The following is a 27,653-nucleotide window of genomic DNA, read 5'->3' as shown; positions in this document are numbered from 1 at the left end:
TATAATCTCTATGTCAAATAAAAAGATCACTTGTGAGCACATTCACTTGTCTTAGGCAGGTCTGCAACCCTGCCTTTCACCATTATCACCCAGCAGACAGTGCTTCCACTGCAGCAAGGGATTCTGGGATATATATTTATACATACTGTGACAGATATAAGGGGACGGTAGTGGAGGGTGTATATTTTGTCCCTCAATTATTGCAGGGTCTCGGCTATAATTAAGCCCCAGGGAGATGCAGTATATAATTTTGGATTGTTGCGCTTCCTATTGGGTGTGTTTTGGGTCCCAGGGGCGGAGCACTTGGAGTGCAGGGTGGGCCAGTGCTCCACTCCATGTTTTGGAGATTTGCCAGGTAGAATCCAGACCGGGACTTTTAGCTCTCCCTGGTCTCATACAGCTGTAACTGCTAATGAAAAAGAGCAGCTGTTAAAACCTACCTGTATGCAGAGCAATACAGACCAATTTATTTCAAAGAAGCCTGTGCTAAGGGAGCTGTGTTTTGTGCTTGGGGAAAAGCCTGTATTACTGTATGTTGGTAGATGGGTAAGCCGTCCACCTGGTAGATAGGAATTAACAAATGGGTAGTGGAGCAAGGACTTTTGTTGGTTTTGATTTATTTTTATTTTCTGCTGTAACATCTTAGTGGCAAAATAAACAGGCCAAAGCTTTATTTTTCACCTCTGTGTCTGAGGACTGTTTCCCCTACCTGGAAGGCTGTGTAAAAGCGGTGATCTCTGGATGAAAGGTACATAGCAAAAAGGTACTTTTGTCACAATACACACACATATCTATATCTATATATATCATATTTAAAAAAAACAAAACATATAAAACCCACCCAAATACATATAAACAAATCCCAATGCATCTAAAGAAAGACCCCAAACATCTACAGTACAGTACAAAAGTGCCCAATCCATTAAAAAAAATAAAACAATATATATAAAAAAACAACCCTCCCCAATACATATAAAAACTACCCAACCCATATAAAAATACTCCCAAGCTCCCAAATACATATAAAAATACCACCACCTCCTGAAGGGCTCCTTTCACTCCTCACCAACTCCTGTAGGGTCCCTCTCCACCCACACAAACTCCTGTAGGGCCCTCTCCCCCCTCACCAACTCCTGTAGGGCCCCCTCTCCCCCCTCAACAACTCATGTAGGGCCCCCTCTCCCCCCTCACCAACTCATGTAGGGCCCCCTCTCCCCCCTCAACAACTCCTGAAGGGCCCCATCTCCCCACTCACCAACTCCTGTAGGGCCACTCTCCCCTGTCACCAACTCCTGTAGGGCCCCCTTACCAACTCTTGTAGGGCCCCTCTCTCCCTCATCACCAACTCCTGTAGGGCCCCTCTCTCCCCCCACCAATGCCTGTAGGGCCCCTCACACCCCCCTGACCAACTCCTGTAGGGCCCCTCTCTCCCTCCTCACCAACTTCTGTAGGGCCATTTACCTCCTGCACTCCTCCAGCATAGACAGCCTCTTCCCGTCGCAATCTCGGTACTGTAACTATGGCGATGGAGCTGCTTTGTGGCTTCCACCACCCACACACTGCTGTAGCCCAAGCCCCGCGCAGGGCACGTGGTAAGGAGGTGCGCGCAGGTCTCATGGGTCAACGTGCTACAAGCGCGTGTAGAACGTTTGGCTGGCAGACTCTTTTTTTTTTTCAGATATGTATTTATTTTTTCCCTGAAACGGGGCCTGGCAGTGGCTGCGGGTGACCGGGCCCCCTTAATCAACGGGCCCAGGACGCCAGTACCTGCTGTCCCCACCTGTTGGCGGGCCTCTAGGGAGCTCTTTCTCAAGTGTCTTGTGCACGTACCCTCCTTAGTACATTCCTCCTAGGCAGCATATTTTCCAGGATAGGTTAGAGCGAGGCTTCCATACTTTACAGGGGTCCTAGTTCTGAGCTTCTGATTGGGCAGAACACAGACCTTATACCCACCCACCTGTCACTCAAGGGAGCTGCTTACTGCAGTGGAAAACCCGGATTGATCCTAATACTGCCTCTGCTGGTACCAGGGCTTACAGTATGTGTTAGGGAGGGCAGATTAGTAGCCAAATAAAGACACATAGCTACATATATAATTAGCGTTGAGAGTACACATTAACCTCAAGGGGGAAAAATTGCTAGTGTTTTAGATATTGTCCTCTTATGAGCCCTGATATAAAGCAGCTTTGTTAATCCATCCCTACACATTAAAGCATGTGAGTTTTTTTTCTCCCCAATAGTAAACCAGTTTTAAATGAGAGTGTTTGGTTTCAATGAAATAAGGTGAATATTTCTAAAGGTTCCTGCACATGCTCCTCTAGCAAAATATCTAAATCAATACCGAAAGCTTCCTGCAATCTCTTACTAGAGAACTTGTTTTATTGGTCCACGTTTAAGTTACACAAATTCATATTCATAATTTGTATCCTCCTCTGCATGTTTGTGATCTCATTCCTCCTCCACCTTCTTTACCTGTATAAATAAAAGATCCTCTGACTAGAGTTCTGGCTGCATTAATATCACACCTATCTGCACTGATCTGTCCGGAATCCTCTCATAATGAGATCCCTTCTGCAAGTTCTCTGTGTCCTCTCAGCTCTTGTAGCGACAGGTAAGTCTGTTTCTACTAAGAAGGGACATGCTACTGTGCCTGAATTTTGTGCTGTTTAACTCTTTCAAAGGGACAGATTACTAGTAAGCAGTATACAAAATACATAATTAATCCCTTTGTTACTGGAGCTGCATTTAAGAAGTATGGTTTGTGCTCCTTGCACAATAAAGTTGGCAACAAGTATTATCTTGTAGTCTGAGATTAGCATTTTCTGATATTCTTATAAGAGTTATAATAATATATATGTAGGGACATTGAACAGCCGTGGTTAACACATTCCCTCCATTACAATGTATAGGAGATAATTATACATGAATGTGAATAAAGGCAGATAATATATAACTGTGTATAGTGTATCTCAGGATGCAGGTGAGTTATTATTACCCATGTAATTGAAAGGAATGTAAGAGCCAGTCCTGTTACGGGGCTGCAACACATTCATTAAAGATCCCACCAGCAGTGAAAAGGTTAGTTTTGTTACCATCATAAACCAAAAGACACCAAGCAAGAACCAACACATGAGTTAGAGTTAATGGTGCTCGAGATTCACAGGTGGGGAGAAGTTTTAGATACAGACACAGATATATAATAACACAAATAAATTCTATAGAGGAGCACATGGGTTTACCAATGAAAAAATGACAAGTTTATTAACACGAATGTTAAAAACAGGGGAGAAAAAATAAAAGGGAGGGGAATCCCACAAGGCTAATGCAGTGGGAATAATCAACAGCTGACAAAAATGCAGTGTCAATATATATGGCAGACAAGGTAATATTCATATAATACTAATATGGGACCAATAACTGGAAAAATAATAGTTACCATTATAAGTAAGTAATTAAACCAGAATAAAATGTGCATATTAATAATGCAGAGTAAGGCACAGGGGAACAGGCACACACAGAGTATGTGTGCAATCAATGTCCCTTAAGTGCGTATAGTGCCCATAATTAAGAAAAAATCACATACAGTAGAAAGGCATAAAAACAACTGCAGAAATGACAGGGGAGGTGCATGCAGATGAAATAGTCTCCAAGCAGGAGTCAGGGCAAGGAGAAAGTTTTTATTTTTTCTCCCCTGTTTTTATCATTCGTATTATTAATTTTTCATTTTTTCATTGGTAAACCCGTGTGCTCCTCTATAGAATTTCTTTGTGTTCTTATAGTATGCCCTTCTTGGGAGCACCACCAGCATACACCACTTGGTGTTGACTAGCTGATACAGTATGCTGGCATGCATGCAGTATCTTCTCTGTGTGTGTTACAGATATTTGTAGACATTGTTATGGTGTATTTTGTATCAGTTTAGCAGCAAGAGGACTTTTGATAAATATGTTTTTAATACATTTCACACTCAACTTTAACAGCTAAACAATTTGATAAATGATCCCCAATGTGTTGTTTCCAATAGATTGTTACTGTATGTAGAAGTTTTGATATTAAAACCTATCTACTGATTTCATGGTGTGGTGGAAACAATGCATTTGGATGTGTGTTTTACAGGCGCTTACATTAATTATGAAAACTTGGGAGAGGATAATCTGACTATACACTTGTAGTGATGGGTTGTCCGACTATGGTGGTGTCAATTTTATTTTGAAGATGCTGAGTACATTGGTCTGTTTCTAAACAAATCCCTAACATTATGTCTCTGCCCATCACTCCTTCTACAATATCTATCTTTAATCTTGTTCTTCAATCAACCCCCTTTCCATGCATGCCCTGTGTAACATTATTCTATCTTTTGTCTTCATGTTTAGTCACACGGTATGTTCAATATAATCTCCCCCCAAACCCTTTCTTTCCTACACTATCTTATTTTTTGGTGTTTGTATCTTTTTGTTTTTCAGCTGGTCTCTTTTCATCTATGTTCTTCACCTTTATGCACTATAAGGATCTTCCCTACAACTTCCTCCCCCTCAGTTTGCCCCCTTCCTTTTCAGATGCTCTCCTCTAAATTAACTTCTTCCCCTTCTTTCTATTCATACCTCATCTGCCTTCTTCCTGTTTCTGCTTCCACCCCCCAATCTCTTTCTCCTAAATAATTTTCCTCGGATCACACTCCCTTCTGCCTTCTCCCCTGTTAGTTGGCAATATTTTTTTTTTCGTAGTAATATTAACCGCTTTTTGGATGAGAAAGTAGACCACTTGAGAGGTATTTCACTGCAATCAAGTGTAAAAGTCGTAAAGAAATAGAGAAGCAAACAACTGTATAGCAACAAGTATTATGGTCTAAAAGGATGAAGAATGTAACACAGTAGTGGAGAGGAACAGTAGAATGTCTGACTGTATGGGCAGATGTGCTAGTAAAGAGAAGGACAATGCCACAGTTCATCGTTGACAGTGTTCTAGATGTATGATCAATGAAAAAAGTATATTGCTTACAGTATATGTAACTGATACACAAGCACAACCTGTCACATTCACTGGGATTCTATAAAAGAAAGGACTGAAGTGTACACATATGTGTATATATGTGTGAGTAACGGTAAGGAACTACAGAATAAAGAAAGGCAACTTTATTACACTTCATTGCTCCTGCTAATAACATTCCGATGTATAACGCACAATACTGTGGGGTAAGGGCTATAGCTTGGATAATGTACTAAAAATGAAAATAATGGTGGGGAACATTTTAATAGAAAATGGAAGAACAATGAATGTACAGTATACAATAGTAGTATAACATTTCCAAAATGCCTGTATCCAAATAGGAGATTTTTAATCAGAAGCTAAATATGGCAAAAAATTACAGAAAATCAAAGTGTAGTTAACACATTAGAGGTTTATATAAAAGTATCCCAGCTGCTAAACTAGTGCAATACTGGAAGAAAAATATTACCCAATTTATTAAAGGCGCTATAGAAAACAATGGGATTTTCTACATTCCAGTTTTGCAGTCCACTGTCTTTAATACATACGTAGGTTAGGAATAGCGATCAGTGAATATTTACGTAAATTTGTATTGCCATCAATATTCAACAATTTTTCAAAAGTTTGGTTCATCTAACTTTAAAAAGCCTTTAAAAAAAAAAAACCAACTACGAGCTTGTGATTCTGCATTTTGGCCATGGAGATTCACTTTCATAAAATGTTAAACTTCATCCACAACCTGACATATTGGTAGAGAGTGCGAGAGTCTATTTTGCTCCTGTTCCAGGTGACTTCTATATCACCCAAAACACACCTTTAAGGACACACATGTAGCACACTTTCCCCCACCCTTTGGGAGATATGGCGGCTACGGTGTATGTGCTGCTTTACCTGTGGCTCACAGGAGGCCTGAGCCTCCGCTGCTGGGAGCCTGGGGTGTACTTGAGTCGTCACTTGGTAGCGCCTCCACATGTACGGGATCCTACTATGTGGGATAACCCCATTACAGGACCCCATGCAATAAATACACACACTAATAAATGTAACAGTTTACTGCATGCATAGAAACACTGAACGTGTATATATATATATATATAGTCATAACCATCCGGTCATGCACGACCGTACTCTCCAAAACATTATATGTCCCACACCTGGTATACAGTCCCAAATTACCTAGGGGCCCTTGGCACCCAACTACCCTAGTGTCCACAAGAAGCCACCTGCCCATGTGTGTGAGACAGCGCTGCCCCACTAGAGTGTGTACATTGGTATACTTGTTGATACCTTCTGGATACTCCAGCACTCGGTAACGCCACCACAGAAGGATAGGATCCACTGATCCAGTGAAAGTTGTTATCAGCGACGAGTCCGCCTCTGCGTGGGGTGGTATCAAGCTGGAGGGTCCCACACTGACAAGAGTCTTTATCTGAGATGGGGTCCCAGACCACGTGATGTCAGGATGCAGCCACGTCCTGGCGGTGTCCCTCACACTGGTTCTACAGGGGCACTGTCCCTATCTGATGGGCCTGTCCCTGCTGCAACCACAAGCTGAGGTGAGTTGGGGCCCAACTGGGGCCTAAGGGGATCTCTGGCTTAGTGCAGGGGTCACTGACACCCTGCACACACACCCTACCCTCCTGGTGTCCCTGATCCGACTGGCGTGGCTCACAGCACGCAAATTGTATCAACTTGGGTCCAGGAGAATGGCTAAGCCTGCTCATGTGCTGCTGAAGCCCCGAGGGCTGCTTGGACGTAGTCCCTTATCTATCTTCTGTGGAGCATGAGTAATGGCTGCTGGAACTATCTGTGCTACTGCGCATGCGCAACTCCACTGCCCATGCGCACCCACGCATAACATGGTGGCGCCCTACTGATATCCGCCGGGAGCCTTTGGCCATGTGCTCGTCGCTCCAGCCCCCACTGCAACTCCCGGCCTCTGTCTTCCCCCTCCGGCGGCACCTGGGAATCAAGGGGGGTCCCTGCTATACACAAAAATATCACCTGGCATATACAGTATTCACATATGAATATGCAAAATATATTTAAATGACACATTGCCATACTTAAAGCACATTTTTAATAACAAAATATTTAAACACATTTTCGGGAGTTTGCAAACAAATGGAAAAGATTGACTATCAAATTTTGACACATTCGCCAATCTGTAGTTGGGAAAACAGTAGCCAAGTTAAGTCAATCTCTATGTATAGTTACCAGTAGTATTGTTATCACAGCCAGTGAAGTTAATGATGAATATAAAGTCAACGACTCGGCTTCTTACTGAGCCTTCAACTACTGACATTATATTTATCTTTCAGGTTATTCTCTGTCATGTACAGTGTGTGAGATTTACAATGATACAAACTGCACAGGCCCCTCCCTGACCTGCCCTGCTGGTAACGTTTGCAAGTCTTCGTACACAGTGTTCGCAAGAGGTATGTTGTATATGTTGTTGTTGTTTATGTTGTATATGTTAATTATTTTAATATGAGGTTCTTTTATTTTAGAGGAAAGAAAGTTAGATACATTTCATGTTATTCAACAGCAGAGGAAAAGAGACAGAAAAATGTTAAGTTAAAGGGAGATCACTTTGAGAAACGGGAGCGATCTCAAAACCCTGTGACAGAATAATAATCAGATACATAACACAGCTCTGAGGAAATAGGAAGCGCCACATTATATAAAGTACATCGCCTAGAATCTACGTGTTAACATTAATCATGTGTAAGAAGTGATTAACCAATTTACTGTCAAAGTTATTTTTAAATAAATTATAGTTTTTTTGCTGTATCTATTTCAGTCATTTAATAAAAATACTCTTTTAATACTCTGTCTATAGGCGGAAAAGAATATTCAGAATTTACCAGAAGTTGTGATTCAGAAAGCCAGTGTGGAATGTCTTGGAGTATTAGCATTCTTGCAGTCAAGACCAGGGTGAACACCTCCTGTTGTACCACTGACAACTGCACTTCCCTCTTACCCACCTGTAAGTGCCTCAGTGTCATTATTTACTGTACCTAACTGTCTGTGCCACCAAGGGCCACCCAGAGTGGGTTTAGCTCTTCCCCTGCCCCCTAAACAGGGCAGGAGGTATTTGGTCCACCTAAATATCTAACAGCTCTACTCATCAGGTGGCTAACTCATTCGCCTACTACCACACACTGAACCTTGTCTCTCTAAATAGGAAATGGCCCTGCTCTAAGTAGCTTCAATAGGCAACGCCCCTGTGTGTCTTGATTGGACACAGGGTCAGGTGACCTACCTTCACTGACAGGGCAAATATCTGAAGCAGGGAAAATCCATGATTACTCCTGGCAGACCTGCCCTTACACAGAGATTGCTGCCAGGAGGAGAAATATAGCCCATAAACTTACCAGGACTACACTTACAACACCTGTTTATATACATTTCACTTAAACAAACCAGAGCATGTCACCATGCAAAGTCACATCTGTTTAAAAAAAAACCCTGTACTGTACCTCACTGGTTTTATTTCCTATAGGTTTATACCAGGTAATACCAATATGTTTTATCGCACTATTCTTTCCTATACCAATTCCCTCACCTCACTGGTTCATTAATTACGCAATAGTTACGTTGCACAGAAACTCGTTGCTGTCTCATTGCAGTTGTGATAATTGTAATGCTACTGTACAAACATTGTTCAGTGTCTCACTACACTAGGTGGTTACACTGTGATCACACTGTCACGGGACACCAGGTACTTTTTACACCATTTATATATTACCAGGATCATTCATTAGGCAGAACAAGATTGTAAAAACAAATTGCGTTTATTTAGGTAAACCCACGTACAACAACAAGGAACAGTTGGGGGAACTTACTGGGGAAAAAATCTAGGTTTTCCTAGGTGCAGGACGCCGCTTGGATGAGATTACCCTGACCGGGATATACCTCAGGTACTCTTTTCGGCATCAATTGCTAGCCGCGACCGCTCCGTTCGATTTTGAGAACTTGGGCGTGTAGCCCCCTTTCCTCGGTGTCTAGGGTGACTACGTGTGACTAAGGTGACTAAGTGTGGTGCGTTGTTACCTGTAGGCTCACAGGAGGCCTGATCCTCCGCTGCATGGAGCCTGGGGTGTACCTGGTTTGTTTGGTGACAGCACCTCCACCTGTGAAGGATCCTAGCACTGCTGGAAAACCCCTTCACAGGACCAATACAATGAATACACACACGGGTATATAATAACAAGTTTACTGAACATAGATATACTAATACACACCAACACATATCATACAGGCTGCTCGGGATCGGCGGTACGCTAGAAGTGGCGCCTCCGTTAGGCTTTTCTTCTGGACGATGAATGCCTGTTCACAAGTGGATGTCCACTTGTCTTCGAACGGTAATTGCGCGGAGGTAGCTTTCCGCCCTGTATTCTCTGGGTATATCTTGAGAAGGTTATTTAGGACCTTCACTTTACTGGCATGTCCCTTTACAAAGCGGCGATAGTACCCGCTGAATCCTAAGAAGGAGCATAGCTCTATGATGTTTTCTGGTCTCGGCCAGTTCACCAAAGCTTTGACTTTGGTGGGGTCGGACGCTATGTGTCCCACATAGGTCACTGATGTGCGGAAGAACTGGCATTTGTCCAAAGACAACGTCAGGCCTTCTTTGCCCAGCACTTTCAGCAGACATTCCTCTTGTTCCTGTCTCTCTGTCTCTATCTCTTTGTCTCTCTCTGTCTATCTCTCTGTCTCTCTCTGTCTCTTTCTGTCTCTTTCTGTCTCTTTCTGTCTCATGCCCCAAACTCTCTCTGTCTCTCTCTCTCTCTGTCTCTCTGTCTTTGTCTCTCTCTGTCTCTCTCTGTCTTTCTGTCTCTCTCTGTCTCTCTGTCTCTCTCTGTCTCTTTCTGTCTCTCTCTCTCTCGCCCCAAACTCTCTCTGTCGCCCCAAACTCTCTCTCTCTCGCCCCAAACTCTCTCTAATACCCCAAACTCTCTCTATCTCATGCCTCAAACTCTCTCTCTCTGTCTCTTTCTCTCTCATGCCCCAAACTCTCTCTCCCCCCATAAACACAACACACCATATACACAATACCCCTCTTCCATACACATAATAATCCACTTATACACGTACAGTAATAAACTCCCACACAGAAAATAAACACCCCACACACACAATAAACACTGCATCCCCCAACAAATATATAAAACCCTCTCATCAATCATAACCCCCCGCCAGGGCTCTACCACACACAAATAACACCCCGCTTTCAGGACCCCAAAAAACACTCACATACCTTGGGAGAGGCCTCTGCTATGGTGCAATACCAATTCGGAAGTTGGGCCCAACTTCTGGCACATAGAGCAGAGACAGCTTATAACGGTGGCTGGACCCCAGTAATGGGAGATGCCTTATGCAGGGGAGGAGATGCAGAAGTTGGGCCATACCTCTGGCCAGGTCCAACCTCCAACACCGGCTGTCCCCCCGCAGTCATTTATTTGTCATCATAACTCTGTGCCCAGGACATACTTGGAAACAAGAGGTAACTCTCAATGTATAAATTCCTGGTAAACATTTTATAAATAAATAAATGTAATGAGTAACTTCCCTCAACTTGTAAGAAGCTTCCCAAAAGAACTATACTAAGGTGACAAGCCTGAGTCACCCAGTGACTGGAATGAGCTAAACCAGCTGATGGATAGCACCACTGTCACAGCAAATCTTTGAGCTCAACTTCTCACTGAGTGCTCATACCTCTACATAGCACTTTAACCTCTTCAGGGATAGAGAAGCGTATGCAATAATCTGTCTTCTGCCATGAGACGCCTTCTGGTGCAGTAAATCCCTGGGACAGGCTATAATGTACTGTATACCAGCACCGAAGGTGCCTTATGTTGGAACAATGCTTAGTGTTTTGTTCCTGTTGCTTAATTATCCTGCTCATAAAGTGCTCACAAAATAAAGGCAGACTGGCATATACATAGCATCTGATTATCTTCCTCTTTCTCACTTAAAGTGCCAGCTGATAACAGTACAAAGAATGGAGTGACGTGCCCAGGCTGCTTTATTGCAAACTCCGATGATTGTTCCACTACGGAAACCATGGAGTGCACTGGGGATGAGAAGAAGTGTATTCTCCAAACTCATAAAATATCAGGTAATTTCACTATTTTCACATTGCACAGACTCTATTTTACTGCACACACATGCTCTAGGTTACACTATAACGTACAATATGTGTGTATGTATGTGTATATATATATATATATATATATATATATATATATATATATATATATATATATATATATACATGTAGAGGTATCAGTACCGTGTTAGCCGAGCTTCAATAATCAAAAAATAAAAAGATGATACCGTTCTGTGGCTAACGAAATTCTTTTATTTGTGCGAGCTTTCGAGATACACTGATCTCTTCTTCCGGCGATGTTTTATTAATACGCCTGTGACGATAGCCTACACAGGTCTATTAATATTACACAAAAATAACTGGGTTTGAACTGAACGAGGCTTAATATATATTAAAGTGATTTTATTCCTTAGGATAGGTGAACACACGAAATTATACAGTAACAGACAAGAAGTACACTTACTTATATATATATATATATTGCAACTGTAAATATTACTGTATGTTCATTTGCATGTCTTAGACAGGTCTGCAACCCTATCTTTCCCCAGGGTTGCAGACCTGTCTAAGACATGCAAATGAACATACAGTAATATTTATAGTTGCTTTATGCTTTACTGTGGAGGGTTTTTGTCACTTTTTTTACCCACCATAACCTTAATAATTGATATATATATATATATATATATATATAACACTGATGAGACCCATCAAGGTTGAAACAGCTGTCTGTGGGTGGTTTTCTGGGTATGCACCTTAACCCTGGCTGTGCTCAAAGCTGTGACCATGCAGCAAGCTTAAGCCTATAGGGAACCATGTTAAAAATGGTTATTGAGGCAAAAAGTGACACTGTGTGCTCATTTGCATGTCATTTCCCAGAATCCCTTGCTGCAGTGGAAGTGCTGTATGCTGGGTGATAATGGGGAAAGGCGGGGTTGCAGACCTGCCTAAGACATGCAGATGAGCATACAGCTATATTTGCATATTTGCTTTCCTGTGGAGGGTTTTTGTCACTTTTTTTACTCACCATAACTTAACTCAGTATTATGGTTTGGCCTATCCCATAAGCCTCTCTTGCATCCCAGTAAAATCAACCCCACACTGATGAGACCCATCAAGGTTGAAACAGCTGTGTGTGGGTGGTTTTCTGGGTATGCACCTTAACCCTGGCTGTGCTCAAAGCTGTGACCATGCAGCAAGCTTAAGCCTATAGGGAACCATGTTAAAAATGGTTATTGAGGCAAAAAGTGACACTGTGTGCTCATTTGCATGTCATTTCCCAGAATCCCTTGCTGCAGTGGAAGTGCTGTATGCTGGGTGATAATGGGGAAAGGCGGGGTTGCAGACCTGCCTAAGACATGCAGATGAGCATACAGCTATATTTGCATATTTGCTTTCCTGTGGAGGGTTTTTGTCACTTTTTTTACTCACCATAACTTAACTCAGTATTATGGTTTGGCCTATCCCATAAGCCTCTCTTGCATCCCAGTAAAATCAACCCCACACTGATGAGACCCATCAAGGTTGAAACAGCTGTCTGTGGGTGGTTTTCTGGGTATGCACCTTAACCCTGGCTGTGCTCAAAGCTGTGACCATGCAGCAAGCTTAAGCCTATAGGGAACCATGTTAAAAATGGTTATTGAGGCAAAAAGTGACACTGTGTGCTCATTTGCATGTCATTTCCCAGAATCCCTTGCTGCAGTGGAAGTGCTGTATGCTGGGTGATAATGGGGAAAGGCGGGGTTGCAGACCTGCCTAAGACATGCAGATGAGCATACAGCTATATTTGCATATATATATATATATATATATATATATATATATATATATATATATGTAACCTTAATAATTGATATATATATATATGTATGTATGTATGTATGTATGTATGTATGTATGTATGTATGTATGTATGTATGTATGTATGTATGTATGTATATATATATATATATATATATATATATATATATATATATATATATATATATACATATATGCAATTTACCAGATAGTGGTCCAGTAAGGAGAGACAGCACACACGGGATATACTTCAAAGTGATGTATTGAACACTCAAAAAAACAACATTTTGGTTCCTGCAAACGGAACCTTCCTCAGGGTTGTACAGTGTTAGAATGAAAGTCACTGCAACTTATACCCCCACCACTGCACCTAAAACACCCAATCAACCAATAAAAACAACTCAAACACCCGCGAAAATCAACAGCAACAGTTGGATCTAAATGTGCCAATCATAGTACTTGTTGTAGTCATGTCACTTCAAGCAACACGGTTGATAGGCTCATCAATAATGGGAAATCCCAACTCACCTCATAGGTCTGTGTATCTCTGCCCCTAATGCAGCATACTCGTGGTTCATTGGTGTGTTTGGTGTCCGCAACATGGCAAGACCTCAACATGCAGGCTGCTTAGGCTGCGGTCCCAGTTATAACTGTGACACGCGCGCCTGGTGGGGGGGGGAGGCGCGTGCACAGTGCTAACCGCAATCTGCGGTCTGACAGGGAGAGAGGGAGCTTGTGATGGGAGGGGGCGTGGTCAGGGATTTGCGGGGGCATGGCCATCACGTCACGCGTCAGGTTCGCCCTCATTGGGTGAACCGCCGGTGGGGTCGTGGCCACGCCCCTGTCGCAAGTTTTAAACTCAATTTCATTGAGTTTAAAAAATCTTGCAGAACGGCGCGGCTGCACCTTTATCGTGAAGGTGCATACTGGGCCCTTCCCCATTGAGGGGCGGTGCTTACACGCACAGCGCAAGCCGAGCCGTGCGCTGTGGCAGTGACTGGGACCGCAGCCTTAGATCAGCTGGATCGCCGTGTATAGAAACACGCATGCGTGATCTGTAGCACCTCTTGTATCCATGATTGCCCGACTTGCTTCACAAAGGCGCCAATGTGCGCATGCGCAACTGCCTGGCACCATTGACACTGCAGCAGGGCGCATGATACAGAATATTTACAAAGAGGCCTTGCTTGCTGTAATGCGCATGGGTGGCTGATAGCGTCCCCAGTACCCATAGCAATCCGCCTGCAGTCTCAAAATATATGCGTCCAAAGACACACACACCAGTTCAGAAATGCTAAAAATGCAGCCGGACATACCATAAAGACCAACAACATACTTGTACAATCTTAGTCTAGCACATAAAGATGTAATAGTGGGAATAATAAAATTATAAACAACCCCCCACCCTGTTACTTCCAACATGACGTCATATTAAAATAGTATGATTGCTATAATATAAACAATATCAATATTTATTACCTATTGAATCTCCAATGTCCCAAAGTTCTACCGTTATCAACTCATATGATAAATACAATACTCGACGATTAAGGTAATCCGCAATAGCCTAAAGACCCTTGCACACTGATGTGGTGCTGCAAGATTGTTAACACAAAAAAGATTAAAGGTCGGTAACTGAGGAAAATAGAGGCATTGGTTCAAAAAGGCTATGCCTAAACAATTTATGACACATTATACAAAAATGATATGAAAGCATATAAGGAGGGATAAAAAGGTAAAAAAGACCCACAAAGCGGAATAGACAAAAAAAACACCTAAGTGTAACGACAGGGTGAAACAACAGTGTGTCATGTAGGATGATAAAGTGAATCATGCAAAGAAAGGATACTAGCAAAATTTGAACTCATATCTACAATATATATCATTATAGAAAACAACCAAGTTAAGGTCCTCATTTAGTCCAAATGGTGACATTGTCTTAAGGTCATGGATAAGTTTTGCTTCCTGTTGGAGTAAAAGTTTACCCCTATCGCCTCCACGGGGTAGTGGCTGAGTCTGTAAGATAGGCATACATCGCATGGTTGCCAAAGAATGACGTTGTTGTTTAAAGTGACGTGCAACTGGTAGATATTTCAAATCCTCATCCGCGGTATTGCTTTGTAGTGCTTTTCTTATTGTTGAGCGATGTATTGCAATCCTCTCCTTTAGCATCCGTGTTGTCTTGCCAATATTGTGTAGTCTGCACAGGCATTAGATCATGTACACTACAAATTTAGATTCACAGTTGAGATGATGTTGAATTTTAATTTGAATACCACTGTGTGGATGACAGTATGTGTGGCCAAGCTGCATAAATTGACAGTTTGTGCATCCGTGACAACGAAACGATCCAGGTTTTTTGGTTAACCAAGTCTTACTGGGCGCATATTTGTTAACTGGATCTGCATCAGTAAGCATATCTCCCAAACTTCATCCCCGATGATAACAGAACAATGGTGGTTCTGTAAAGTATTTGCCTATTTTGTTGCCGTTTGACAAGATGTGCCAGTGATTTTGGACACTGTCTTTAATAAAGCTGCACGATGTAGTGTATGTACTTACTACATTAAACTGTTTGGTCTCATCTCTTTTATTGGCAGATGTCAAAAAAGTGTGCATCTATCCGTCTCCCTTACTCTGGAAATAGCATCTTCAATATCCGCTGAATTGTAAATCCTTTTCGTAGAATCTTTTTGGCATTGATAATAAGGCTTTGTCCGCTTCTTCAGGGTCGCTTGTAATTCTCTTGACTTTTAGAAGTTGCGAGTAGGGTAAATCTCATTTAAGGGGTGTTGGATGATGACTAGATGCCTGTTGTAAGATGTTCTTATCAGTTGGTTTCAGGTAAACCCTAGTTGCAAGTATGACATCAATTTCATAGACCACTGTGTCGAGAAACGTTATTTCTTTGAAACTAAAACTTATTGTAAATCTGATTGTAGAAGATATAGTATTCATATAATCCATGAACTCCAATAAATCTGTCTCCATACCGTCCCATATAATAAAGATGTTATCTATATAGCGATTATATTTTCTGATACATTGAGCATGAGGTGCATCATGTAATATATATGTGCTCATATATATGCATATACAGATTTGCGTAAGATGGCGCCATATTCGAGCCCCAACAAAGTACACCGCACTTTACAAAAGAGACAATACATTGAAATATAATGCAATCAGTGCAACAAATATAGAATCAGACAATAGAAAATGAGATTCCTGCCACAGAGAGCTTACAATCTACGTAAACAAACAGCACAGATATTTCCCACTGCTTACTTTACTGCAAAAACATTGTCCTCTTCTTGTTTTAGGATTACACCCTCAGCATAATAACACAATCCCAATCTGGCTCACTGCCTCACTAAAATGCACAGAAACGCTACCCTACCCTATGTTTTCAGTATAGTTGCACCACTCCCTGCGTCACTGTAGCAGAGTAGTAGTAACACTGCAAATTAGTGTTGTACCGGGTCCTAAATTTTCCGAAAAACGGGTAACTGTTACCTGGACGGAACTTACCTGCAGGATGAGTAAGACCGCTGCGAAGTGTGAGGTGGACCCGGTGACATCGTGGGAGCAGCAGCAGAAGCCCATGTTCAGTTGGCGGGAGCAAAGGAACACAGCACACAGCTGATGCCGGTGGGAGCTGGGGAACCATGTGACCGGAGCAGGAGCGTTACTATTGGATAGCTGTCTCCTCCCCGACTGTCCAATAGGAACGCTCGTGCTCCAGTCACGTGGTTCCCCGGCTTCCACCGGCATTAGCTGTGTGCTGTGTTCCTGCTGCTCCCGCCGGCTGAACACGGGCTGCTGCTACTACTGCCACCAGGATGTCTGCTGCTGCTCCCAGATGTCGCCGCGATCTTCATCACCTTCTGTCCCCGGCAGCAGGTAAGTGTTGAAGTATTTTCAGCTACTCTAAAATTACCCGGGGGGGGGGGGTTCCGACATGCTGCCGGGTCCGGGTAATTTCCGGGTAGCTGAAGAAGCGCCGGGTAAACTGGGTACTGGGTAATTACCCAGTGCTCGGTACATCACTACTGCAAATGTAGATTTTGTTCATAGAACATCTTTAAATTCTGCACACTACTGGGTATAGGACATCCTATAATATATAATAATATATTATATATAATAGTATAATAATAGGTGTTATTAGCATCTGACATCTCCAAAGGTATAACATAAAATAGAAACATCTCTGAAACCTTTATTAAAATACTTTTTTTGTTTTGATCCACTATTGATGAAGTTTCTTAAGAATAAAACAAACCTTCTAATTGCTTTATAGCTTATATGCTTTGTATACTGTAACTGTGCAGCCTAATATTACGTTACTGGTATGCAGGGAAGAATCATATATTTTGGTGCAATTCCCATACATTACATGCGGCCTTAAAACATAGTTCCAGTGTACTGTAAATTGTGTCAGGTGAGGGCCAGTTTGTATGGACAACTCAGTGCAGTCAGTCAAAGTTATCTTTTTCTGCACTGTACTTTTAATCTGTTGTTGCCAGAAGGGACAGTGATGCTTTGCACATTAATACTTGTAACTGTAGATGACATAGTGAAGATTGTCTATGCAGAGTTATTACAATGTAATCCCAGTGTAGTAAGTAACACCTATGCTGTGACCTTACAATGTAACTGTAATACAGGGAGAAAAAGAACAATTAAAATGTGCAGTAAAATGTATGAGTAAATGCATCAAGCTGTCACTGTGCCTTATAATCAGAGTAACACTCGTGTTTTATCTGCAGTGTGTAATTACTCAGTAACCTCAGTGTAGAATAATACAAGCAGTGAGCAGCATGGTTCAGATATACTCACCCTGCTCACTCCACTGAGGTTCAACTGCATGAATATTGTACTGTAAATGCATTTCACTGGAGTTACTCTGTATTTACTCATGTTTTTCTCCTTAGGATCTGAACCAATCACAGTGGCTCTACGTGGTTGTGCCACTGAAAGTCTCTGCAACATTGGTAGCCATTCTGTGAGCAGCGGTGATATAGCCACAGAGGTGAACACTAAATGCTCCAATTGAACTATGGTCTCCAACAAGGCATTTTCTTTCCTGCTGTGGCTCTTCTGCTGAAACTCTTATATTAGTACAATCCTAAAGAAGCCTATAATATGTATTCCCCCTTTTTCTTAGAGTATTAGGTGATACCTTTTTGATTTTGACTAACAAAAGATATTATAAAACATGCTAATATTGTTTTATTTTCTATGTACAGAACATATAGATTCAGATTATTAGATGTTTCTGTGTACATATAGATTCAGATTATTAGGTGTTTCGGTGTACATATAGATTCAGATTATTAGGTGTTTCTGTGTACATATAGATTCAGATTATTAGATGTTTCTGTGTACTGTACATATAGATTTAGATTATTAGGTGTTTCTGTGTACATATAGATTCAGATTATTAGATGTTTCTGTGTACATATAGATTCAGATTATTAGGTTTTTCTGTGTACATATAGATTCAGATTATTAAATGTTTCTGTGTACATATAGATTCAGATTATTAGGTGTTTCTGTGTACATATAGATTCAGATTATTAGATGTTTCTGTGTACATATAGTTTCAGATTATTAGGTTTTTCTATGTACATATAGATTCAGATTATTAGGTGTTTCTGTGTACATACAGTATAGATTCAGATTACTAGATGTTTCTGTGTACATGTGCACAAGGATGCAGATTTGTGTCTTTTTCTCCTGCAATTAATTCTTGTGAATACAAAAACATATAGACTTTAACTTGAATTATTTTATAGAACTGTTATTTGTCAACATTGTAAGTACTTTGAAACTGCTTCAAAGTGTACAGTATTGTGACCAGGGCAGTCAACAGAGGTCGTGGGGCTCAGTACACACACACACTTTGATCCTGTATAAGCAGCTGCACTGCCAAAATGTTATAGTTACTGTAGCCTTTGCCAGACTATTTTTATTAACAGCTTTCCATAAATGGATAATGAAAAGTAAAACATTTGCCATTACCAAATATTCCTCAGGGTACCTTGGGTTACCTGCCACTGGACCCCGTGGGTTCCACAGAACACAGGCTGAAAATCACTGATGTTTTGCATGTCAGTAATATTATTATTCTCCCTTCATGTACATGTATGCACCGTGTGAGGTTTCAAAAGCTCTGTGCTGTACATTGTAACGTAATCTATGAAAAACTGTAATGTTGGTTCAATAAAAGGTAACACAACCTACATCACATCTACTTTTCTCCTTGACCAATATAACTACTAGAACTTTTTTTGGACATTCCTGGGGACCGATTCACTAAGCTCCGATAAGTGGCTATAAGAGCGCAAAGTGCCCTTTAATGCCGATATAACGTGCAGCGTGATTCACTAAGCAGTGATAACAGCGCTTTATCGCCCTTAAAAGGCCTTTTTTCAGCCCTGCGCACAAAATGTGCCCGATCAAGGAAACGCGCCAATTTTTTGCCAGTACTTGGGATTCACTAAACAGCGCTATGGGAATCGTGCTTTAAAACGCGCTGGAAAAACGCACCAGCTGAAGGCAAACACAAAAGGAGCTGGACTTAGAAACATGTTCTTTGTTTACCTTTTTGCAGGCACACCATCCATACAACAGGCCTGCGGGTGTCCCCAGGTGATCCCGCGGGGGTCACCGGGTGATCCCCGTGGAAGTCCGGAGGTCCCCGCGGATGTATGGGGGTCCCTGCGGGCCTGCGGTACCAATGGTGTGCCCCCAAAAAATAAACAATATTTAAAATAAATACACCCCCCTCGCCCCCTAAGACATACTGTACAGTACAGTAATGGTCAAAATTAATATTATACACATATGGTTAATAGTGCATTTGCCCATTTAAAATGCAACAATAAGCAGCATTAATAAAGTAAATAAATAATGCACTCACCCCTGCCAGGCTGCCACGATGAAGGCCATCTTCATCCTCATCACCGTCCATGTCTTCCGTTGCTACAAACAATACAGAACAATAAAAAATACATTCTAATGTCCCCTAACCCCTTAATCACCTTAGTGGTTACTAACTGCTATAGTACTTAAAGGGTTAATCCACCCTCCCCATTACCCATCTCTTAGGCCCACACTAAAAATTTCTATATGTAATAAACAACAATGCACAGCCAACCCACTCCCTGTGCCCCCACATAAATAAAACATGTACTTTTGTACACACAGGATTTATATCACATGCCGACGGGTGTCCGCAGGCACCACAGTGCACCCTGCGGGGTGCCCACAGGTGTCTGGGTGCCCTCGGGTGGACCTTGCGGGTGTATGGAGGTCACACTGTGTTGACGTGAATATTTCTGGCTCCCCCAGGGTATATGGAGATCATTCACATGAATTGAATCGAATGAGACAGAGAAAGTTGCTAGAATGCTCAGAATACCCAGCTGTAGAATGAATAATCAATCCCAAAACACAGGTAGGTGTATATCATAAATGTGAGTTAGTCCATGAAGCAGAATAAAGCCATGAATCCCTGAAAACCGAAAGTGTATGAGAAAACTCACCACAATCAATTTCATTGGGGGCAATAATACAGCATAAAGGCAAATAGACTCACGGACACCTCCTTGTATGGATGACGTGCTGCTGCTGGTAAGTCCAAGGTAGATGCGAGAGGAGTAGAGCACCGTCAGAAAGTGGAGTCAGGAGGGGGTTAATTGTAAGGGTAATACTCACGTGTTCACAAAACAACCTGACAATAATCAAGGCTTCAGCCCCACCTCTCGAGAAACAACCAAGTACTTCTTGTGATTTAACACCTTCCTGACCGAACATGTTACATCCAAATGTCATGATTATTAGATTTTTAACAACAATTAGTAATATTGTTTCGCATCATCGCTTTCACTGTGGAATAATGAATGGTGTTTTTTTTAGGATTACTTCATTTTATATTATGTGAGCAACATATCTCATTCGAAATAGAATGACTGCTTGGATTAATCAAAAACCCATGTTCTGCATACTATACAACACACGTGGTCTCATTAACACTAATGTGTTGATTAGTCAGCCTATGGGAAACACTTCCCTTCGAGGGTGAAATGGACGTCCTTGCCAATTTGGCCGTGCTGGAGTTTGTAGTGAGGAGCTGGCGCGAGATTCTGTTACAATGGAGGGAGAGGAGGGTGAGGCAAATTGCAGTAAGGCGGACATTGGCGCCACGTAACTTCTGCCCAAGATTCTCCCTAGAGGGAATAAGTGAGGAGGATGTCATCTGCCGCTATCGATTGAGCTCAGTGGCTATATTGGAACTCTATAGAGAGTTAAGAGAAGATTTAGAGCCAACAACAGACAGGAGTCATGCAGTGCCTGGTCTTGTTAAATTGCTGAGCTCATTACATTTTCTTGCTTCTGCGTCTTTTCAGACAACTGTGGGCATAGTAGGCGGGGTCTCGCAGCCAACATTCTCGCGGATCCTTAGCCAGTTTCTATGTGCACTGACTAGACGCGCTAGGGATTATATACATTTTCCTAGTGAGCAGACCGAGTGGCAGGCACGGAAGACTGCATTTTATAATATAGCAGGGCTACCCAATGTGATGGGTGCTATAGATTTCACACATGTTGCGTTTACCCCGCTTCGTGAAGGTGAGAGGAGTTTCCGTAGCAGGAAACATTACCACTCGAATGTGCAAGTTGTATGTGACGCAAACATGAAAATTCTGAGTGTAGTAGCCCTATTCCCAGGTGCTTGCCACGATTCCCACATCCTGCAGAACTCTTTAGTCTTCCATGCATTTGAAGCAGGGGAATTTGAGGACGGTTGGCTATTGGGTCAGTCAATGTAATACAAACTGCACTTAGATCTAAAGTTTATCTACTGGTTAATGTTTCAGTCTGTTTTGAAAATATATAAGTAACAACAAATCATTTAAAACTTTTTATATGTTTATTTCTCAATACACAAAATATAATCCATGTTAGGCAGTTTAAAATTTTGTTAAAGGATTAATCTCACAACAATAGTGAATTTGTGTTAGAAACAGTAATTGCTTACATATTGCAGTATTAATACTACAGCCACAGAGGTCTCATGTTTATAATGTTAAACTGATGTCCTCATGACACTATGTCAAAGCAATTAAATTAGGAATACTGGATTTAATATCATGTGTGATACATTCTTCAATCATTTTCATGTACTAGGAAAAGTCAATCGGCAATGTTGGCAATATTTGTTACGTATTATCTCAACATTCAGGTGTTTTAACTGTCTTATAGGTGACTCGGGATATAGAAGCCGGCCCTGGCTCCTGACCCCACTGGGTAATACTCAAACCCTTGCAGAAGAACGTTATAATGCAGCTCTTCTTCTTAAATGTCCAGTAGCAAAAATACGCATACATGTGTCGCCGGGACCCCCTTCTCGCCCTTGTTGATTTTGGGGGGTGGGTATGCTGCAGTAGGGAATGCTCCGATAACGGAGGCTCCGCGTCAGGTTGCCGCCATGTTATGGATGGCATCAGTGCAGACCTAACCTAGCCAGAGGTTGCGCATGCGCAGGCAAGAGTAAGCAAAGCTCGCGAAGGAGGAGAGTTCCGATTGGAGGGAGGTAGCGCGATACGGGTCCCATCAGCCCCCGCGGGTCCTCATGATAGAGCTGGGCCAATGAGTTGCGAGGTTAGGAGGAAAAGGAAGTGGTTGCGCGCACGTTGGTTCAGAGCTGGCTGGAGAGGAGAGGAGAGGAGAAGGAGCTTTGGTGTGGGGAGGCCAACCGCTCCCTACGTAGGCCGCATGCCCCAGGCCCAGTTAGGCCCTGAGTCCCAGTAGAGACAAGCTGAGCTAGGGACTTGCCATAGTGAGGTTCCGGTTCCCTTTAGTGCCACACTACCATCACCGGGACAGTTCTAAGTGGCGGGAGGTCTGGGCTCAGACCCCGCTAGCAAGCCGCAGCGTGTCCGGGTGGGATCGCCCTGGACATCCACGGGTGACGTCATCTGCACCTCGCTGATCCTTTGTGAAGATTTATAGCAGTACCGGGTACTGGAATACCCGGCAGGTAATTCTCTAAGTGCACCAACGGTACCATCGTTCATTCAGGACACAGTGGCTGCGCAGTCACACTCATACACATAATTGACTCACTTTAGGGTGGGAGGACTATTCCCAGGGGAACTGGACACGGGGTGGGATCACCCGATGGAGGGAGACGGGAGGGTGAGCGTTCGGCGTGACGCTGATTATAGTGTTTCCTCTAGGGAGGGACACCTGTGGATATATGTGTAAGACTATTGCAAGTAAAGTTGATTGGTTAAGGTACATTGCTGTGTGTGTGTTGAAGGTATATAAGTCCTGCGAAGACCCACTTCCCCTCTGGCGGAAACTGTCGCAGGTGGAGGCGCTGCACCAAGTTATAGGTATTGTGTGTACCCCAGGCTCTCCGTGGCAGAGGCTCAGACCCTGTGAGCCTACAGGTAATACAGCATATGATAGTGGCCTGTGTTCGATAGGAAGCAGGGCTACACATGATTCATGCACTGCCCAACAGCCACCCCTGTTTCCTGCAGACGGTGACTTCCAAATAAAACAATCATTGCTTGATAAAGTACGCCTGATCGAATTTCACCATACCTTCTGCATTGGATGCTTTTTATAAAATGGGTATTTGGCAGTGATATGGTCAAATTATCTCTAACACAGTTGCTCTTTTCTCTGTTTGGTATTGAATAGTGCTTATATATTAGATAGGCGTAACACAACAGAGGTTTCTTGTTAGCAGACATTTCTAACGGCGTGTTCTCATGGAATGGGGGGAAATAACGCTACGTCTTCCTTTCAAATCATCTTGTGTACCTAAGTATCAAATTGTTGGGAATGTGTCAAGACAGTCCAGGTCATTAGACAAAGTAAATAGGGTCAATGAAATCTTCTACCACATACAGGTGTCCAGCGTAACACAATTTTCCAGGCCAGATTCAAAATAATTAATTAGCCAAACTCTGATACATACATTTTTGTGTAATAATATTGTGTATTTGTAAAAATGGACATTGTTCCCAATAAATTCTTATGTTTATCTGTGTGTACAAAATAATTAGATCTTTCTCATGTCATTATAACTAGCCTTGAGACATGAAAATAGCTGTGCTGTTTAGTTCACATATGTATGCCCATGAAACATTTAATAATGCTCAGTTAATTATTTCACATTGTTATGTATGTGTCTTCAGCATTAGTGAATTAAGGTAAGTTATTCTTAAATGTGTAAAATAGGTATCAGCATTTCACACTTCACACTTCACTGTGTGTACAGTTCGAAGATGAAATCAGCAATACATGTGTAACCCTGTTTCAACCAACCGATCTCACATTTGGCCTCCTAAGGGAAATGCTACTCTGGTTACATGGCTGTGTGTGGTGCATACCTGCTGGTAAGAGGGGCCCTGAGTCTCCCGCACAATGGTATAGGGGACGAACAGGACAGGCATCTGGGGCTTTGCCCGAATTGTATTCACAGGTGCAGTGCCTCCATCTTGTGCAGCCCCCAGATGTATGGGGTGAAGTCTCTGCAAAAGAACCTCTTCTCCCCTCCTCCCAATAGACTTCAGTCTCAGGCCAGGAGGTATATAAAAACTCAGGCTACTTTATTTGATCTTCCTCTTTCAGCAGCCAGATCGCAGCAGTTCTTAGGGTATCCACTCTCAGGATGTCCCTGAACTCACTCCCAGCCAAGGTCAACGAGAGCGGTTCTTGCTCTTCCCTTATCCCCTGTCGGTATAGGAGGTATGGTTAACCCACGCTCCCCGGAGGTAGGGCCTCAAGCCTGCCAGAGCCCTGACAGCTTGGTCAGGGCAACCTGTCTCTCTCAAAGGGGAGAGACCAACTGGCTAAATCAGGAAGTGCAACTCACTAAATCAGTTCCAATGAGAACCACCCTCTGTCACTGATAGACAGCAGGCCTGATTACCCAACTTCTCTGACTCACTGAGCTGCATGTGTGGGGAAAACACATGATTGCTCCTGGCAAACCTAGGGAGAGAGAGAGATGGAGACCGCTCTGCCTAATGCGATGCTAACCAAAAATAATGTGAGGGGAGGGGTGCTAGGGACTGAAACAGAGGCCAATACATAAAGAGGAAGAATCCCTGTTGACAATTCCTCCAATAGAATAAAATAATAAATTGCATTAGTTCCAGACCGGAACCGGCTTTTCTGCTGTAAAGTTATTCAAGTCTCGCGAGACGCGAGCACCGGCGGTGCGTCACACAAGAGGACGGACAGATCTCAGCGCTTTCTGACACCCCCGCTCTAGGTTGTGAGGAGAGACGCGAGGACTGGCTTTGAACTCTCCACAGAGGACGAATAGAACCTGGCGCTTGCCGTCATCCGCCCCAAGTGTGAGAGGGGACCATCGGTCTGACTGCCTACTCCAGCATCAGCCATCGCCAGGAGATCATCGGAACCGGTATCTATACCAGACGGGACAACCAGTGGTGATCCGCAGACCACAGATGTCAGCAGTTACCCTGCAGTAGATGTGCCACTTATGAGAGGGGATGCTCTCCAATCCTATCCACTGCTCTAAACCCTCTTCCTTCTAGTAAGTGGGAATTGCACCTGAAGCAGCTGAGAGATTTATGGGCACACATTGCTCAATATTGCTATAAATAGCTATTATTTAACCATTATTTTAATAAATGTGTTGTTTTATTATTCAGTATTCATCACTTTTTTGCTATCCTTGAGGCTTCTATAGGTTTTTTGTTGTATGTCATGTTTTAGTACTATGTCCAAGGTCCAATTAGATCACTCCACCCCAAATATATGCATCCGCTTTAGTGGTATTTTTTAATAGTATTAAACTATGTATGTTTTCTCTTTTTGTCTTTCATGCCCTTGAACCATCTTCTTCATTGGATGCTCAATTTGAACAAGGGAATGAACCCAGAAGCTGATGCTGCCAGAGTCAAGTATATGAGGGGTTAATGGGAATGATCCACAGTCCGCTGTACCGAAAATGACTCCTTACCATTGACATAAATTATAAAGACACATAAGAATAATATGAGGATAGTGTAACTCACCCGTGGTGGGGGGCCCGTTTTGCAGTGTGGGGCTGGGTCCAGGAATATGAAGTGTCCAGAGACACCGCACTCCTGTGTCCCTTGTGCCGTTAGCTGCTGCCCTTACCCGCCCGGTGTCTGTTGTATCCTCGGAAAAGTTGCTGTACACGTTGAATTGTGTGTCCTGCTGAAACGTCTCCCCTGGCGTCTTTCCTGTGACGAGGGAGCTTGCGGTGGCGTCCTAGATGTTTTTCCGCGCCAACCCAGCTTCTATGTGAAGACCAGCTGATTCCGAATCAGCGCACGCTGTTTCCCACTGAGAGGAGGAGCCGCTGGTGCGTCCCTGCATTCACTGCGCTCTGGCGTGCCGTGGTTAGGGGGTGTGACGTCAGCGCTCTCAGGGTATATCATGGTGAGGAGTCTGCGTGCCCAGCCAAATAAAGTGCAGATATATAGTTGTGTTGAGGCGGTCATAGCATTTGGAGTCCAGTCAAAGGATGAAGATAAAATCAGCTTTATTAGAACATGCTGTACATCGCAGAAGACAAACTCTGACGCATTTTGGACAGAGACGAAACGCGTCAGAGTTTGTCTTCTGCGATGTACAGCATGTTCTAATAAAGCTGATTTTATCTTCATCCTTTGACTGGACTCCAAATGCTGTGACCGCCTCAACACAACTATATATTCTTCATTGGATGATCCAGGGCTTTGTGTCCATCACCAGTGTATGGCATTTGTGTCCCACATCAGTATATGGTTGTATAATATTTATTAATTATTTTTTCATCTGTTTGCTTGCATTAATATGTGCATATAGGCGCCTTATCCATTTTTTTGTATGGAATTACGAGGAGCTTATAATCTAGTAAGAATCCGTCAGGGGGACAAAAGGAAGACTGCCTTCAACACCCGGGACAGATACTACGAATACCTAGTGATGCCATTCGGCCTTTTCAATGCTCCATCAGTATTCCAGGACTTTGTTAATGAAATTTTCAGGGACCTAGTTGGCCAATTTGTCATTGTCTATCTTGATGATAACCTAATTTTCTCCAAGTACATAAGGAACATCTGGGTCAGGTAAAACAGGTACTTCTACGTCTGTGTAAAGAATCACCTATTCGCTAAGTTGGAGAAATGTCAGTTTCATCCGACCACGATGACCTTTCTAGGTTACATCATATTGGATACAGGCCTTGCCATGGATCCAGCCAAGGTAAAAGCGGTCATGGATTGGACTCGTCTCACGACACTGAAGGCACTCAAGGGGTTAATTTAATCCATTATCCCACAACTGCTACCGACTCTGCCCCTGCTTATTGGTACAGAGCATACCTATTTTGCTCACTCCCTGTAGCCTCCCCATTGGCTCTCTGTGCTTTATATGCTCAGCCAGCCCCTTGGCAAATTGGCTGAGCATAAACTTGTTTTCATTTGTGTGCTTACCTCTAGCTTACTGTTGCCTTGCCTCGTCTTGTTTCACTCCTTGTATTTTGACTTGAGCTTACACCCAGACTCCTGACTTCTCTGACCCTTGGACCATGGCTACGGACTCGACTAACTACTCTCTCTATCCCTGTCCCCGGCACTGCATTAACAACTATCCGATCTCTCCCCTTCTTGACCACGGCAAGTAACTCGACCGATCAAACCTCTCCTACCCTAACATGGCTACACGATTACAACTCTGCACA

General features: G+C 42.8%; 1 protein-coding gene across 1 annotated transcript in view; it reads left to right on the top strand.

Moving 5' to 3' along the window:
• The first annotated feature begins 2,471 nt into the window (after positions 1 to 2,471).
• Positions 2,472 to 27,653, top strand: part of LOC142498162 (uncharacterized) — a 50,790-nt gene continuing 25,608 nt past the window's right edge. The window contains exons 1-4 of the mRNA XM_075606670.1: positions 2,472 to 2,611; positions 7,308 to 7,424; positions 7,829 to 7,975; positions 10,970 to 11,110. Coding sequence (XP_075462785.1) covers positions 2,560 to 2,611; positions 7,308 to 7,424; positions 7,829 to 7,975; positions 10,970 to 11,110 — 457 coding nt within the window. The 5' untranslated portion in view covers positions 2,472 to 2,559. The remainder of the gene's footprint in view (positions 2,612 to 7,307; positions 7,425 to 7,828; positions 7,976 to 10,969; positions 11,111 to 27,653) is intronic.

This window comes from Ascaphus truei, chromosome 6 (genome assembly GCF_040206685.1).
Source record: "Ascaphus truei isolate aAscTru1 chromosome 6, aAscTru1.hap1, whole genome shotgun sequence".
NCBI classification, from domain to species: Eukaryota; Metazoa; Chordata; class Amphibia; order Anura; family Ascaphidae; genus Ascaphus; species Ascaphus truei.
This window is presented reverse-complemented; position numbering and strand designations above follow the sequence as displayed.